Here is an 18,080-nt window from a genome sequence, read left to right as displayed (position 1 = left end):
CAATTAATGCCACTGTCAGACAATGCTCAATATTTTAACAAACACAGGCAAAATGATGCTGCTTTTGGTGTTTTTTAGTTTCAAATTTGAATTCCACGTGTTTATATTCTCATTATTTTATCACTTCTGCAAATCACTTTGTGAACTGTGTGGGAATATGAATTCAATAAACAAATCAATCGGTGCAATGGCTGACAGGGGCACGTGATCAATTACAGCCAGTGTAGGGGATGTTAATAGGCACAGTTGCTCCGGCGGACTTTGCTTTGCATGCTTCTCACTGACAGGTCCAAATACTCATGTATCAGACAGATGTATTACAATGAAAACTGCTATAACCAACAGCTTATTTAAAGCAATTCATGGCTAACTGCAAAAAAATCAGACTTGTGGACGTACACTTCATTTTACATATTTACAAAACAGAACTGTGTGTACCGACATCTTTACAAATATGGAATAAAGAGCATGCATACATCTCCCACTGTGCGCACAGAGATTATTAATCTTGAACCTACACAGCCTTTTATGCATGTGGCTCCTGGCGTAAGGCAGTGATTTCCTCGTCTCTGTCTCCCTGTCTGGTTGGCAGTTTGCTCAGTTGGATATGCTATCTGGCTAATGTATGATTGATTGTTGGAATAAGAGACACTTCACTGCCCCCGACTTTTCCTCCCTCTCAACATGGTTAATGGGCCAGCCAACGGCAGGTGCAGCTCCGTGTCTTCATATATGTGTGTGTGTGTGTGTGTCCGTGTCCGTGTCCATTTTAGGCCTACTGCATGATATTGATGGATATTTATGCCATTGGTGCCTATGAGTGTAGTCATGTGAACACATGTAAGCGGGTGCTCCCCTGGCTTAGAATGTGTCAGTGTGTTACAGTATAAGTGGGAGTCACGGAGTCTGGCCTCGGCTGAGCTAAATGAAGCAGAATCAAACACATGTTTTGCGTGTAACACGCCTGAATCAAACAGCCCACTTATCAAAACCACCACCACCACTACATGTTCACCAACCCCTTCTCCTAACCTCTACTTCCTCCCATGCACGCACTCTACGTGCACCTCTCTTTGCTCCAACCTGTCCTTGAAGCGGTGGACACGCAGTCCATCAAAAGGTCTTTCCCTCAGTGAGTCGGCCATCACAAATTACTTAAGCATCTGCCTTCCTCCATCCATCTGCGCTCCACACCCTCCTTCCCCTCCCATCTGCGCCCCTATTATATGTTTTCTATAATCCCCCCTTCCATCTTCACAATAAACACTGAGGTCAGTGCAACGCTAAGTGCTTCCTGGCAATCATCATCGGATTTAGTGGTGGAAAGTATGTGTGTGATTTTGTGTGCGTAGACTTGGTGGGGAAGGGGGACAAGCAGGGTTCTGTACAAATGGCCTCCTAATCATTTTATCCCTGTTTTACAAAGGCGCATAATAAGTGATTTACAAAAGGATTATCTGAGTAATATATACATGAGTTGATTTTTTTGTATGCAGAATCTTGGCCCTTGTCTTCCTTTGCGTTTGTGCCCTCTACCTCTCCCTCTCCCCCTCTTCTCGGTCTTGCTCCTCTTTAGGCACTTATGTAATGCTGTTAACAAAAGCAGGCCACTTCGCCCCAGCTGTGGAAGGAGAGAGGGTTGGGAGGATTGAGGCAAAGCGAGGCAGAAAGGGGAAGAGATGAGCAGAATTTCAACGAGCTGTCCTTGATGACTGACCGGAGTAGCGTCATGGTAACGCTGCCGTTCTGTTGCGGGGTAGTCCAGGAATCCAGCGCATACGAGTGTGTGTGACGCGTGGGAGGAAGAGCGTGGGAAATGAGAAATGGGCTGATGTGATGAGAAAATTTTACATTTCATTCAAGTTTGAATTAGTGCAGAGAGGCCTCCTGAATCATGTGCTCGGATGATAAAGATCTACTGCCAACCTCCCTCCTCCAAATTTCTCTCTTTTCATTTCCTAACATTGCACATCAAACGCTTTTTCCCCCTGACACGTGCTAATCATATGTTTCTACAACATCAGCACTCGGATGTAATTGAAAGCATCAGCGCTGCTGCAGATAATTTAACATTACCTTCTTCATTATGCTCCATAATCTGATTTCGCACACTTAAGACCTGCTTTCATCTAATCAAAGTCATCCAATCAGAGCCTGGCAAGCATGCATCTCAACTCTGCCACCCCATCTATTGACAAATATTTTATGAGTTGTCACTTACTTTCCTGCAGCAAAGATTTATCATCAGAACCATTTACTAAACAATAATATGATGCTTTTAATGTCACAGTAAAGAAGACGTGAATCAATGAAGCAGGTCAAGTGTTTGACATTGACAGTCCTGTTCACCCAGTCTTGCATCTCCCAGTAGGCCCCCACTGGCAACACCCCTCTGGGAGTGATAGGGAGTACCAGCTAGTAGATTTATGAGTCTCCATTACCCTTTTATTACTGTAAGCAACAATGAATAATTGTTTGTAATCAGGACATTGGGTTGGTGAGAACAGTATTAGGTTCACCTCATATATCATTGGACAAATACTAGTGGTAGGGACAGTGAGGAATGAGGACGATATTGGGGGAAAGACCTCTCCTGTTTGTAATTGTTTAACCCCCAAGTGAATATGATCATGTACAATGGCATGGAGGCACAAAGGCTTGGCACAGAAGCATGCACATGCGGATATATCTCCACTGCTAACACGCGCAGATATGTATGCTCAAATTGCTCTCGCAGAAACTTGCGGGAGGAATTGTTTATTAACAAAGTGCAATTAATCACAGCCTTGTGCTAGTCACCTGGGCAACTGAAAACCAGTCTGTATTGAGACCAGTGGGGAGTGGGCTCCAGCGGCCTCTCTAAATAGCTCTAATATAACATGCTGTGCTGTAAACGCTGGCGCTTGGTTGTTTGTCAAAAGAATGCCTGGTGCACGCAAATATTTGCCATTAGATGCTGAATAGACTGCTCTGTTGCTTTGTCTAATCCACTTCTGGACAGTTTGTGTTTCACAAACTTGCAAATGTGTATTTCTTTCCATTTTCTTTCAAGATGCCATTGGTTGCCAAAACATCAAATTTCTGAAGAAAAGCAATGAGATTCACATAAAAACAGCAATTCCCATACCAAATGCTCCCTAAGGGGTGTTAGCAGGTTGGATGATGAAGGCTGGTGAAACTACACTTCCCAGGGGGCAGAGCTTCATTGCCAGTGCTCCTTCTGGGGGTAATAAACTTCCATTGATCCAGTGACAGCCCTGATTAAAATCAATCCTGAGTCCATGGTGTCGCAGTGTGGCAGACTGCAGGGACTGTCAAATGAGGAAAGATGGTGTGTCGGTGTGTGTGTCTGTGTTTGTTGGGGGGCTTGCAAATGCTTGTCAATTGATGCCACAGTAAAACAATGCCTCTCTAATGAGCCTTTCCCGATTGCCTATGACACCCTTGTATCTTCCTTTTATTTCACCTCCATCTCTCAGTGTGTCAACAAAACAAAGGGTGTCAACTGTCATGGGAGAGTTTCAGTTTATGCTCCTATTCAAAGGTGTTTTGATTTGCAACTATTCTGCAGAATGACACTTCAGGGAAACATAAATCAGCATTTGTTCCCCGAAACATATTAGCTAATTACAATTGGCTGTTTGTTATGAATACATCAGAGGAATTCAGACATGCCATTTATTTTCTACACATCAACAAACGCTTGATCACATTACATGCTCAGTGTATGGTTTTTATTGGCCTGACAAAAACACAAACCAAGCCTTTCATATAAAACCACAAGCTTTCACCTTAGTTAAAGGAGCTGTAGGCGACATTTAGAGCATATCTTTGGTTTAGAGTCTGAGCACAGCGCTCAACATAGAGGAGGCTGAGCTGGTAGCTAGCAGCTGACAGTAAAAACAACAGTTAACAACAGCACAGACACAGCTTACAGTGTTATGTGTGTGTGCGTGGGTGGGTAGGTGGGTGGGGGTCAGGCCAGTGTGCCAGTGAACATCCAACTTCATTCAACAAGTGCCACAAAGAGAGACTCCAATGCATAGCCTTTGGCAACGCTCTGCCATCTTTGCTTCCTACTATTAGGTTGTATTAAATTATGATCACACTGCACCCTGCATTGAAATTAAGTGTGATTAAGTTTATCGAATTAGTTCTACATAAATAATTCGACACAGCAATCTGGTTGCTGAACAGATAACACGATTAAAATCATGACCGAAAACGCTACCTGCAAAATGCCAAACTGCACAATTTGAAATATTTTGTTTTACTAAAAAACATAATCTATTAAATGGTGAAGTTTAATTTTGAAAGTGATTATCTTTATGAAAAGGTAACATAGGGCGCTTCATGTCCAAAGAATATTACTGACTCAGACAAAATGCACTTGGTATAGACACAACAACAACAAAAAACTGATTACTACAAGATGCAGGCCATCTAAACAGGGTTTTCTACAATTTTTTTTTTTTTTTTTTTTTAACTTTTTCATGTTTCTTTCAACCCAATCGCCAGAGGCAATTCTGCAAACCACTGATATGTGACATTTCTATTTTTGATAAGTAAAAGTTGTAAGCTTCAGTCACAGGGCATTAAAAAATGGGGGGGTGGGGTGGGCACACAGGATGGACCCCCTTAATATTATTATGTGCATTTATCCCCTCCCCCCCAAACAGAGGTATGAAAGTAGCAGACAGGTTTTGTTTTGACAAAATTAAATGTATTGATGCAGAAAAGGCACGAATTGGTGCATAAAAATTCACAAGAATGCAGGAACTTAATTGTTCAATGTTCAACATTTTCTGGTGGAGGACCCCCAAAACCCTTGTGTCCCCTCCTCTGTTGAAACAAAACCTTAAAATGTAGCAGATATGGTGAAACTTTACGTTTCTTTACTTTTTAATTTTCATTTTTACATTGTGACGATGCAGTAGTTAACTTGTTCAGGTTTAAGAGCAAAAAAACTTGGTGAGGTTTAGGAAGAACATTATGTTTTAGCTTAAAATACGGAGTTGGATGCCACAAACGCAGCGGAAAATGTATCGTTAAAAATACCTGGTTTTTATGGCTGGAAATGTCGCAATGCGTTGATGAAAATACCCACTTCTGATTTTGTGGTCTGCAGCTGTCTTGGCGAGATCAATCTGCCATTCCATCCACCTCCAGATGAGACTCAGCTCACATACATTTAATCTGAGCTTCGTCACGTATGAAATGTTATGATACGTATGAAGCATACAAATGTAATATATCCATGGTTTGCAGAAATGTACAATAGGAACAGTTTACTTCAGTGACTGGGCTGTTTTTTTTCCCCTTCATTCCTCATATATGTACTTTCCTCTCACCTTTAACTGTCCCTGAAGGAGTAATGATGCATCGTGACCTTTTAACATGTGGCCATATGTGGTTTGTATACTAAGTGAGAGAGGGAATAACACAGGCATACAGGCCCTGTACACCCCCAAAGTACAATCAATGTGTAAACACACAAAGCATGTGATATACACAACATAAGTAACACAGCCACATAAAACCTTATTGACTGTAACAAGCTTTATAACAAAAAACCCTCTGTCGACATAAATTATGCGAATATCACATTTCTCCAACACAAACTGGGAAATGAGACATTGTAAACGGGACACGACATTTTGATATCTTCATGTGAAATGATTAGCCTGGACATAAAGGACACTATATCCTTATTGAGAGATAAATGGCAACGACAATTTGATTAAAGTAAAGGTATCTTTCATGGAAACATGTAGCAGCTCCACTTAACATGAGGGGAATAAACCTGATACTGAAATGTGGTGAAGTGATTATAAAACAATCAGATGACATACAGCATTTCTCATTATTTGTCAGTGGCATTTCATTTTAATTTTGCATGCTATATCGGGGTTTATACTGAAACATGTGAGGGGGTGCAGTGCTGCCATGCCCCTTCATACATCACTGTTGGTTTACAGCTGTAACTGATATCGATTGGACCACACACAAGTAAGCCTCATAAGCTCTCTGAGGTTGAAGGTTCAGCACTGATGGCACAGCGCTGTCATGACTTTGACATATCACCGTCACAGAAGCGTCATGGCTGTGATGTTAACACTGTGATACCACTTTCCCTTCAGTGAGCATTTTGTTTCATTGCAGTGAAGTTATAGGTAGCTACATACAATCTATCTTTTATTTTAGATACTTGGAATATTAGATTTGCAGTTATAACCTATTCCAATATGAATTTTTTTTTCAGTTATTTTGTCTGTGAGTGGACAGTGAGACCCTGAAAGTTTGAGTCTCTGCAAGGAACAGCTTATTCGTAAATGTAGCACGCCATAGCCGCTGTAGCTTGACCTTCAGAGCATCAAGCGGAAGCAAATTTTTTTAAATCGTTGCACCAAAATTCACTGTAAAAATTAGATATTTGTTTTAACTTAAAACAGTGTCCAGGGTGCTTCATATTTTAAGTTGACTGAATCTGACACGACACGTTGAGGCAATTTTGCAATGATTCAACTTGTCTAAAATTTAAGGACACCATATTTTTTTAAAGTCAAAACAAATATTTTTTCCCCCATGTCTTTATTTTAACAAGGACCATGTATAATTTTTTTTAATCTCAAATAGAGAAGAGATGATTCATGCCAGATTTAGCTTTTAGCTAGTTTACATCTGTAGTCCTTTTGTATATTCTCTAAATAGTCCCCAAACAGTGAAAGCAGAAGATCTCACTCTAATCCTGGGTATAGCTTACGGGAATAACAGCACTGTTAATGCTATGCTTTCTTTCATTCACTGTGCCTCTCCTTGTATTTCATGACAACTGGCAAAAAATTCTAGTAAAAATTGATTTTAAGTCCCATTCCCCACAGTTACTGTTGATGCCAGTTGCATTTAGCCTGGTGCCGCAGTGTTTATTAAATAGTTTCTCTAAGTAATTTTTCTCCATAAAAATCACAATGAAAACATGTCACTTTACCTTTCAATGCATGGACAACAAATTCGTATCTTGCCTTTGTGAGTTGAGTATTCATATTATCAGTCATGCCTCTGTCGCCAGTGAAACTGAAAGACAAACAGTGGGTTCCAGTTTGTGTAAAGAAAAGGTAAGAGTGACACAGAGCAATGGGAGGAGATGGTACAACACTCACCCAGATGGGGTCAAGTGTATCCAGGAATGATCCAATACTGCTGATTGTCAGCAAAATGTTCGGCATGAGCAGAGTACATAAAGCAAAGCGCTCCCAATAACTCTCTCTGAACAGCCTTGCACAAGGCCTCGGGACAGCACATTGATTAAAAAGAAAAGGGAATCTCTATTATTCTACCGACTCTGATCTTTCACAGCCAAACTCTGCTGGTTTCCTCATGCAAACTGTCCAACCACAGGACATATCCCACATTGGTTCCAGCCCCTTGGCTGGTGACTCACCATCAAGGCTGGATCCAATATGGCCCCTGAACTGAGGCAGTTGGGCTCGGAAACCTGACAGTAATTAGCGCGACAATAGCTGCTAAATGATGCGATTGGCTGCTGAAAAGCAAGGGGGAAAAGGTCCATTTCGATTTGGAAGACTTATTTGTGTTGGTGGATGGAAGCAAAGTGGGAAAGATGCTGCAGGATTTGTTGGGATGAGGAGAAAATCAGCAATGAGTCATGAATAGAGATAAGCAGCTCCCCCGATCTCCAACATGAACTGAGTTCCTTGAGGAGGGAAACAAGTTTGATGTGCACTTGATTGGTTTCTGAGGTCCCAGCGTCCCTTTCCTATTGAGAATTGGTACCCCTGCCGATTCTGCATTTCAGTGATCGATAGACGAGTACATTAGGGAATGTAGTGGAGCACACACTTTCCAAACTGATTGATTTTGCACCTGACATATGAAGCAACAAAAAAAAAAAAAGTGTTTCAATTTGCTTGGAATTATGCTCAAGCACCCCATTTTGCAAGATCAATATCACTACACAGTTTACAACACCAAACTCCAGAATTATCTTCCAGAGAAAATAAAAAATGTAGTCATTAAAATAAATCTGCCTTTGGCTCGCTGGTGGTTCAGGGTGAGGTTTCTTGAGGAGTCTTTTTGGAGATATAGGCGTTGACACACTGACGCAGGTACATGTCAAATTAAATCTCAAACTATCAAACTCTGTACACAAAAAGTCGAATATTTGCCCTGAAAATGATTAATTTCAGAACTAATTTGTTATTTTTTTCCCCTTATTTACATTTATATAAGCATTTGGGCTAGGTAAAAAAAAAATCGACTCATCGGTGCATTGCAATATGTTTTTTTGCAAATTTAATATTGATTCATAAAATCCTGAAATTCATTATTTCCATTGTAATGACGCCCTGCTCCTGTCTGGTGTTTATTCATTAAATGGCGACAGTGGCGCGAGGTAGCAGTGTGTCAGGTTAAAATCAGCGCCGACAACATTAAAAGCCAACATTTGGATACACAAAGTCAATAGTAGTTACATCGTGTGTGAGCCTCGTGAGTCAGTGTCAAAAACACTGCAACAATACAATGAACCTACGTAGTTAATTGAGCCAACACCATGCAGATGTTTTGCAATCTGTTGGTAACGCTAAAGCTGTGGATCACACACAAATGCAGGTTGACAAATCCTGCATAAATGTTTATTACTTTTGTTAAGTTTGGCTAAGATAAAAATGTGCACTTTTTTGTACTTTAAATTTATTTTAGTTTTAACTTTTATTTAATAAAGAATAATGTTATGGTACAATAAGTTTTGATGTCAGTGTGCACTAAATCGATACAGATAATGCAGGCTTTATTGAACACATATCAGAAGGTATTCGAATGAATTATCTGGGTATTTCTGACATCAACACACAAAACTGAATCGATATCAAAGCAACTGGATCTATATCGAACTGAATCAAAATCGAATTGAATCGTGACCCAAAGAATCGAAATTGAATTGAATTGTGAGGTTCCTGACAATACCCGGCCCTAATAAACATTGCACAGAATAAAGCTGCATCTTACTTTTAATGTCAACATCTTTGCGGACGCAGTTACTTTCTTTAAATAAAACTAAAAATTTGAGCACAAACAAAACTGCTCTGCATGAGCACCCACGCTCTGACTGGTTGATTAAACCGCACAGTGTGCACACAGAACTAGGGCTGGGGCAACGCGTCAACGCAATCAATTACGTAATTACATCGAATCACGTAACGTGTCATCGCGTCGCACCGTTTTACATGAGACCCAGTTAGATTGCTAAATGTAGATTGCACTACATTCCTTTTAATTGAGTGTATCAAGCTCTTGCATTAATTTTCACTTGGAGAGACTTTATATCAGACTGTAAAACACAGAATACCAGTTAAGACTTGACTATTTTTTGTTGGGGAATATTGCCCTGCAGCGTTTAAAAATCTTAGTTTCTGTAAATTTGTTTGTTATATTAATCGAGGAATAAAAAAATAATAGTTAGATCAATAAAAAAATAATCGATAGATTAATCGAAAAAATAATCGATAGATTAAACGATAAAAAAATAATCGTTAGGTGCAGCCCTACACAGAACACGTGTTTCAGTCGTGCAAAAAGCATAACTAAAACATGTAGTGAGAGTTAAAAAAAAATCCACCGTTGCCGGTGCTTGGTGTTTGGTGCATGAAAACACCGTGGCTTCCAACCAATGGGGATAAACATATCTTTATAGCTTCTCTTTGAATAGAGGACAGAAACAGATGGAATCTATACTGTAACTATATTTTATGAATGCTTCATAAAATATACAGAGGTGATTGGGGAAAGCTCTCTGCAAAATGCATGACCTGTGTTCTACATGTGTGGAAAAAACTAGCAAAAAAAATGTTACATCCAGGTGTTGCATGCAGAAACTCATTTGGAATTTGAGCAGCATTAATGAGAATGTGATTTTATTGCTGTCCTTTGGAGCTACTACACTGCAGCTGAAGGCTGCTACACACAGCATGCCTGAGTGTTCATCATGATATGTTGAATGTGAGGTGCATGTGTAACCCATGTACTCTACATTGTCCCTGAATGAGAGCTTCTGTTGTGCATGCACTTGTAGCTAAATGATTTGTTGGTATTTATGCGCCAATTTCACCTTAGCAAGCTCTTGTATATTCATTGTATAGGATGAATAGCAGGATTATAGTTCTGGCCTGAGGCTAAGTGTGTGCATGAGTGCTGGTGAACATACAGGATGTGGAATGAGGAGCTGCAACAAGAGAAGTGGGGGAATATGTTATACTTTAAAGAAAGAAAAAAAAGAAGCATGTCACCAATATAAAGAGGGTCCTCACATGAAACTGGACTGTCTATGCAGAAGAAAGACACAAATTCTTTTGACATTGGTGCTGCACAACCAGAGAGAAAAGAAAAAAGGACTGTTATATTTGCTTTTGCTCAAGAGGTAAAAACCTACAATGGCCAGAATACACTTCACCATACCAGACTGACCGTTTCTGCTAGTGGATGACATCATGCAAACTCGCCATTTGACCCAATGGCAGCTAGCTGGTTATTACAGTAGAATGGTGAGCTAAAACGTGTTTCTCAAAAGATCTGAGGTGACAAATATGCAATCTCATTTTGTTTTTGATCATCACTGCTTAGTTTTACCATTTGATCTTGCTTTTTTCAGCCTCCACTTTCACTGTGCATGGACGCCAATTTGCAAATCCTAAGATGGCAAAGGAATGACCCACCCTGCTCTCTCTGTGACTGGCTAGTGCTTGTTACCTTAGTTGGCTGGCTTGGCTATGTTTAGGCAAAAGGAGTGGGGACTGGTTTGGGTTAAAGTAAGAATGAGAGGGAAAGCTAATCAGAGGCAGATTAAGGCAGTAAATTACTTCACTATCCTACCAAACCAAAGTTTACATGTAGGGATTCAGTTTGGCATCCACTTCCTGTTCAAAATATCTTACTATTAGAGCTAAACAAGGCCTTCAACCATGTTTCTAGAAACATTTAGGCAATAAACAGGAAGTGCAATAACATATTCTTGATTTAAGAAGAATTGTTTAGTTTTATGGTTTGATTGGATTTTGGTCAGAGAGAGAGAGAGGGAAGGGTCTGTAGCCTAATCTGTTTCTATACACGTGTCAGCGCTGGAGGCATGTGTAGCGGACAGTACACAAATGCAGAAATACAGCCTGTAGTTTGAGCAACAGCCTAGGAAAGCCAGCAAAACTCTGCTAAATGAGTCACTTTGCATCATTTGCTTCATCTGGCAGAGTTTTGCAGGGGTGAGGGGTGGTGGGTGGGGGGAGTAGGGATATCTATGCACTGGTTATATGGAGGGAGTTTTACCACAGTTCACTTATACACAGTCTTACACACCTCTAGCTGGAAAGCTGCTGAATCCATGCAGCTTTTTTCAACACACTGGCACAACACAGGGTCTGCAGTCAGCATTGTCAGTCAGAAATCCTCAGTCACAGTGCTTCTACTTAGCGCTCTAAGGACAACTGATAAGCACACACACACACAAATTGGAATGGTTTGATTTACCGCTCTCCCTGCTGCCGAGTGTGAGTGAACGAGGGTAAGAGAGAGAGGCAAGAAACAAACAAATCCTTTTCAGCCCTATCTGCAGTTGGTAACGAAACTATTTTAATCCTATAATACCTAACAGATGACTAGACTTTAATTTAAGACTCCCAATAAGCAAACACATGCACCTCTAACTGGGCTCAAGCTGCTCGTATGTTTACTGTAGAAGTGTCAAAATAAAGAATGTTTCCATGTTTATCAGATCTATACTGAACGGGACATCAAACTTCCTCCAGGTGAGCACAAGGGACAAGAAAAAAAATCCTTTTTTTTGCATTAGTTGTTCCATGCAGGGTGTCGCCCAGGGCAACAAGACTGTAAGCCAAGCAGGATTGATGTTTAATGAGGATGACTCTTACTGGCTCCTTATCACAGTCATGTCACCCAACACTGACACTTTTAATACCGCGCGTCACTCAGGGCGCTCAGCACAATGCCAGAAGGACTGTCAACAGCCACTTACTTGCACTAGTACACATAATTACACACACAGTTTTGTCCACAAAGACATGTAAGTGTTATGCTCAAGACTGCACGTGCACACAACTACACAACCCCAGGCACGACAAGAGAGGTGTGGTTCATGTTTGGCAGTGCATGCCTGCAGGATGGAAGATAAAGTGCCCAGATCCTTTCAGAGTTTTAATGGAACGACATGGACTCAAAGGGGATCAGAGGCCAGACAGGCTGATAGAGAAAAGGTATTCAGTCTGAGCTACTCCCTCGGACACCTTGTATTGTTGACATTTGCTTGTGAAAACATAAAGAAAGAGACGGGGCTCCTAAATCTATCTTATCTCAGCTTTGTGCTCAACAGGTTGGAGGCTGGTCCTAGTGGTCCCAGAAAAATGGCAGAACACTAGCTCGTGTGTGTGCCTGATTGTATGTGGGCTGGAAACGGCATGAGTGCTTTTTTTCCCCATGAGTGCCGCGGCAGGGAGGTAATTGTCAATCGTGCATCATCTTGTGATACATGAGATCAAAAGCATTATCAGGTGAAGAGGCAGTTGAGACCCTTGTCCTCGCTGCTGACTCATTGCTGTTTCCGTTTCATTCATGTTCAAATGATCGCTTTTTCCTACATTTTTGCATTGCTAAAAAAGCAGAACAAAGAACCTTGCAGTAGTGTGCCTCCATTAACCACTGAAGTTGCACTTACAGTTTACATCCATGTCTGTGAAAACATGGATGCCTCACACTCATCTTTAACCCAGAAGCACAAAAGATCTATACAATCAGCACAGTTTCGAGGTGCTGGAGTGGGGACTGGTTTGGGTTAAAGTAAGAATGAGAGGGAAAGCTAATCAGAGGCAGATTAAGGCAGTAAATTACTTCACTATCCTACCAAACCAAAGTTTACATGTAGGGATTCAGTTTGGCATCCACTTCCTGTTCAAAATATCTTACTATTAGAGCTAAACAAGGCCTTCAACCATGTTTCTAGAAACATTTAGGCAATAAACAGGAAGTGCAATAACATATTCTTGATTTAAGAAGAATTGTTTAGTTTTATGGTTTGATTGGATTTTGGTCAGAGAGAGAGAGAGGGAAGGGTCTGTAGCCTAATCTGTTTCTATACACGTGTCAGCGCGTGTATAGAGGTGGGAACTCAAGATTAATTTCACAAATTCAGCATCTGACCAAATGTCCCCCCTTCTGTCCCTGAGATATGACACTGAATAATGGTCAGAAAAGCGCTTTAAGCTGAACATTATGATGCCACAGTGAAGCTGACCTTTGGTCTTTTAGATATAAAATGTCATCACTTAACCATTTTATCCTAAAAGACATTTGTGCAGAATTTTGCCATAATTACCATACACATTCTTGAGTTATGGCCAAAAAAATGTTTGTTTTTTTAGGTCATGGTGACCTTGACCTTTGATCGCCAAATTCTAATCACTTCATTGTTAAGTCTAATTGGAGATTTGTACCACATTTCAAGAAATGTTCTAAAGGTGTTTCTGAGATATTGTGCTCACAAGAATGAGACAGATGCAAGGTCAGCATAACCATGACCCTTGACAACCAAATTCTAATCAGTTCATCATGAAGTCTAAACAGATGATTGAGCCCAGTTTGAAAAAATTCCCTTTAGGTGTCATTGAGATATGACGTTAACAAGAATGAGAAAGATGGGGTCACAGTGACCAAAACCTGGACCACCAAAATCTAATTAAGCTGTTGTTGGGATGTTTGTGCCAAATTTTTGAAAATTCCCTCAAGGTGTTCATGAGATATTGCATTCACAAAAATGGGACGGACAATCTGAAAGCATAAGGCCTCTGGCCACAGCAATCTCCAGCGCAGGGGCATTAAAACTATGCCTCAACACAGACAAAGCAAACCAGCAAACACATAAAATGTAACAGCAGTCGGGCAAGAATGATGTTTTCATAAAGCATTTCAAGAAAAAAAAAAAAAAAAGGAAGGTGACATTAAACATAAAACAAAACCTTTTGTGTCCTAAAGTGGATATGTTCCTGTCAAGCTGGAGGTTCTTGGCAAACTAAATCCCTCCCGTTAATCCAAAGCAAGGGCAAAAACACAGTTGCCTGACATTTCCCCGAGTGAGTAGGAGAGAAATTGATAGGAAATATATGCGAGAGAAACATAATAACTTTAATAAGCTACAAGGCAGGTGGCAGCAGGTTTTGCAGTGAGGTTGGAGATGCTTTATTTCTTTTAGTATATGACAACTTCAGCTTTTCCTGTCTTCTCTTTATAGGCCTTCATTTGGTTCTTATTCTGCTCTTCCAAAAAGCAACATGCAATCCAATTCTGAGCCATTCAGTTTTACAGGGAAAAAATAAACATATTTGTCATTTTATGTGTTCATAATTTGGGACGCATATTCTGAGAGATGTCCTCGAGTCCTTTCAAGTTATACCGCTGTGAGGACTGCCAAGGCCTCATAATGGTTTGATTGGTACCACTGTTGGATGCCAGGTAATTACAGAATTTGATCACTCTTTTATGCAAGCTAATTAGAGGCAAAACTGAACTAATTCTGCTCTGCACACATTCGTATTTTTTTCTTTTGATTATTGTCCCGTCTTCTGATATGTTAAAAAATAATTTCTGACAAAGAATTGCACAGTTTAAATATAATAGGTGGTTTTGTTTGAAAGGTCCAGTGTGTAGTATTTAGGGGGAAGTATTGGCAGAAATTGAATGTTATATAATAAGTATGATTTTTTTTTGTGTATAATCACCTGATAATAAGAAACGTGTTTTTCTTACCTTATCTATGTAGGGAGCAGGTCCTTGTCCATGCAGGTCGCTATGTTGCACCGCCATGTTTCTACAGTCATCCAGAACAGACAAACCGACCACTGGCACCAGATAGGGTCTTTCGCATTTTCATGTTGGCCACTGCAGTTAGCAGCCCCTCCACGATGAGCTGTATCAAAAAAACAGAATTTCTGAACATCAAACTACTTTATTCAGAGTTTTTACAAGTTTTATCACCTGGTCTGTTTCTTTTAAAGAGATCTCTTTTGATAATTCAGCTCCCGGTAAATATCAATAAACACTGAGGAAATTCCAACTGTGAGAAGCTGGTTGCACTCCATAATCCTCACTGCTAGATTTCACTTTAAACCCCAAAACCGTATTAAAAAAATGGGATTTTTCAAACTGCAGCAACAGATCAGAGATTCTGCTTTATATCTGAGCTAATCAATATTTTTATATTAACAATTAATCAAATGGCAATGAGTGATATGTAAGTTGCTCTTTTCAGTGAGCTAAAGCGCTCTTTGGTCTACTTAAGCTCTTTGTTTTAGTTTCAACTTTCCACAACAAAACAGGCAGCTCACAGTGAAAAAGAACTTCTGATAAACTCCCTGAATGCTTCACTTAACAGCTGACAGACATAATTAGCCACAAATTGGTAAACATAGTGGAGCATTTGAAGGCTATGGAGTTATTTCCCACAGAAGCTGACAGAGATTGTAATAGCACTGAAATAAAAATGATACCTGGATTCGTCAGGAGGCCATTTGATACGACAAATTAAAAAAATAAAAATGTTTTAACAGGCAAATGTTGATGTAATGATAACATGCCACCAACACTTAAGGTGCTATTATGTTGATTATTCCAAAAATGTGACATGTCCTGCCGCCTCTCACTGATTTTCATATTATTGGTGTGGCATTGTATTTAGAATGACTTAACTGTGCAAGAAGCTGCAAAATGAGATGTTTCAATCACCCTTAAAAAATGTCTCTGTGTCCTTGTTGTTGCTATGTCACACAGTGACTATTAAATGCTTGAATGTTTCTTCTTTTCTTTCCAGGTTCTGCACACACAGGGCCAAGTCCTATTCAAGGACTTTTGAGTACTTTTTCAAGCACTCATTATATTCAAGGCTGAGATTGTTTCTTCACAATCATCTGTTGCAAGAGAACTGTGCAAATTCATAAATGGATAAAGCACACATGCTACCAGGGCCTTGAGTGAACGCATTATTAACACATTAGTTATTATCATTCAGACATCTAACTGGCAAAGAACAAAAAGCAGGGAAATATATGCAGAGCACAAAACACTGATTACTCAACTATGTCTCTGGCTCTGACTTACATGTTCTCAAAAGCACTACATGTGTCTGAACCCACCTTGCTGATTTTATTTGCTCACAACATTCCACCTAGAATTTTACCAAAAGTAATCCGCTGCAGAGGTTTTGACAGGTTTAAAGGACAATTTACCAGCACACACTTGCTGGTCATTTGAAAGCTCACACTCTGAAACCATAAATAGCTAATTTGAGATTACCAGACACGTATTTGGACCCAGGGTCACTGTTAACTCTGACTTGTCGATCTTATTGTTAAGAGGCAAAAAAAAAAAACACATTTAGAATTTTACTTTGAATTCTCTCTAAATCTCGAACATGCTAGTCGCTCATGAAAACTGAGTCCAGACTGTTTACATACAGCATCTCACTGATAATCGAGCCTCTGCTATTAAGCACGACCATTCACATTTATTTTTATGTCATTTTAATTTTAAGCATTTCCTTATACTTTTTAATAAAATAATTAAACATTCTGTTCTTTTGTCAGGTTTATTCAAGTAGTTTTTCAAAGGACACAGTAAAAAAAATCGGATTATAACGGCATTCAAGTAATTACATTTTGAGTGTCAAATTCAAGTATTTAAAACACCTTCAGCGCCTTGTATGAACCCTGCTTCTTTTGTTTTTTTGAAAAAAAATACCAACAACAAGAAGGAAATGCTTTTGTCTTACTTCTCAGGCTAGTTACTCATCTCTCTAAAGTGGCTTTTTATTATGATTTCTTTTTTAAGATGATTTTTTTTGGGGGGGGCTAGATGTCACCCATACTTTATAAAATCTAATCTTTCTTTCAAATTTATTATCAGAAAATGTCAAGAAACTAAATCGTCCTCTCTCTTTCCTTCTCACCACTGAAGTGTCACCTCTTCCTTTGCTGCTACCATTCACTCCTTACACTTCCTGCATATTGCCCGCCACGTCCCCTCCCCTCTCCTCCCCTCTCCTCCCTCCCACTCTGTTTGTTAAATGTCTTGGCTAATGAAGCTGCTTTCTCCCGTTTTCTAAATACACTCATGATTAGCATCCACACATACCTGCAGGCAGCCAGCTCATGTGTTGTTGGCTCTGTCTTCCACTGATTAAATAAATCTGTCGACAATTTGAATAACTGTTTAACAGCCAAAGATTTATAATTCATTGTTCATTTGCCTTTCTTTCGAGGCGGAGGGAGAATCGAGGAAAGACGAGGGGAAACTGAACTCAAAAAACTTACACACACGTACACCAAAAATAAAAGAAATAAATAAAAACAAAGCGCTACATTTCTTTTAGCACTTCAGAAACATTCCTCGGCTGGCCAATGGGACACTGTGAGCCGCTTTGTGACTGACTTAACCATTGCTAAGTATAGCTAACTGCTCTCTTTACTCTTGTCTGCTCCCAAACATATCGGGCACCAATTAGGCAAAATTATTCAAACATTTCCTGACGGCCTTTGTGTATTGTAGATCTCACTGTAGCCCCCTGTCACTCTGCTGATTATGCGCACTCCTCCTCAAAATTACACATCCACGAATGCAAACCTCCCTCTCTAGGAACGCCGAGTGATGAGTAAGTGTACACACTGGATCAGACTTGAGTCAACATCATTACCGCACGCCGCTCCTCTCGAGAGTGAAGTGAAAGCTGATGGCTTTGATCCCAAGGTTTTCAGTATATATGGAACCTCCTCTTCCTCCCGTCCTCACTGCCCATCACATTTGGTAATGAGACATCCCGGTCAAAAGGACAGTAAATATCTGTATGCACACGAACATACATGTACAACACGTATAAATATTTATGAGATCTCTCTTACTCTCAAACCACAAACTGCAGGAGCTACAGCAGCACTTCACGCTTGGTGTCTTTATTTGACTGTTTTCCGTAAAAAATTTGGGAAATCAGCAACTATGCTCTCGTATGCCTTCTAATC

General features: G+C 40.0%; 1 protein-coding gene across 1 annotated transcript in view; it reads right to left on the bottom strand.

The window, feature by feature from the left end:
- The window catches only part of adgrb2 (adhesion G protein-coupled receptor B2), a 303,815-nt gene that overhangs the window by 267,015 nt on the left and 18,720 nt on the right, over positions 1-18,080 (bottom strand). Inside the window, exon 3 of the mRNA XM_088089892.1 lies at positions 14,821-14,980. Coding sequence (XP_087946018.1) covers positions 14,821-14,877 — 57 coding nt within the window. The 5' untranslated portion in view covers positions 14,878-14,980. The remainder of the gene's footprint in view (positions 1-14,820; positions 14,981-18,080) is intronic.

This window comes from Plectropomus leopardus, chromosome 17, assembly GCF_026936395.1.
Source record: "Plectropomus leopardus strain MGB_pleo_1.0 chromosome 17, ASM2693639v1, whole genome shotgun sequence".
NCBI classification, from domain to species: Eukaryota; Metazoa; Chordata; class Actinopteri; order Perciformes; family Serranidae; genus Plectropomus; species Plectropomus leopardus.
The sequence above is the reverse complement of the archived record's forward strand: the minus strand, read 5'-3'. Positions and strand labels throughout refer to the sequence as shown.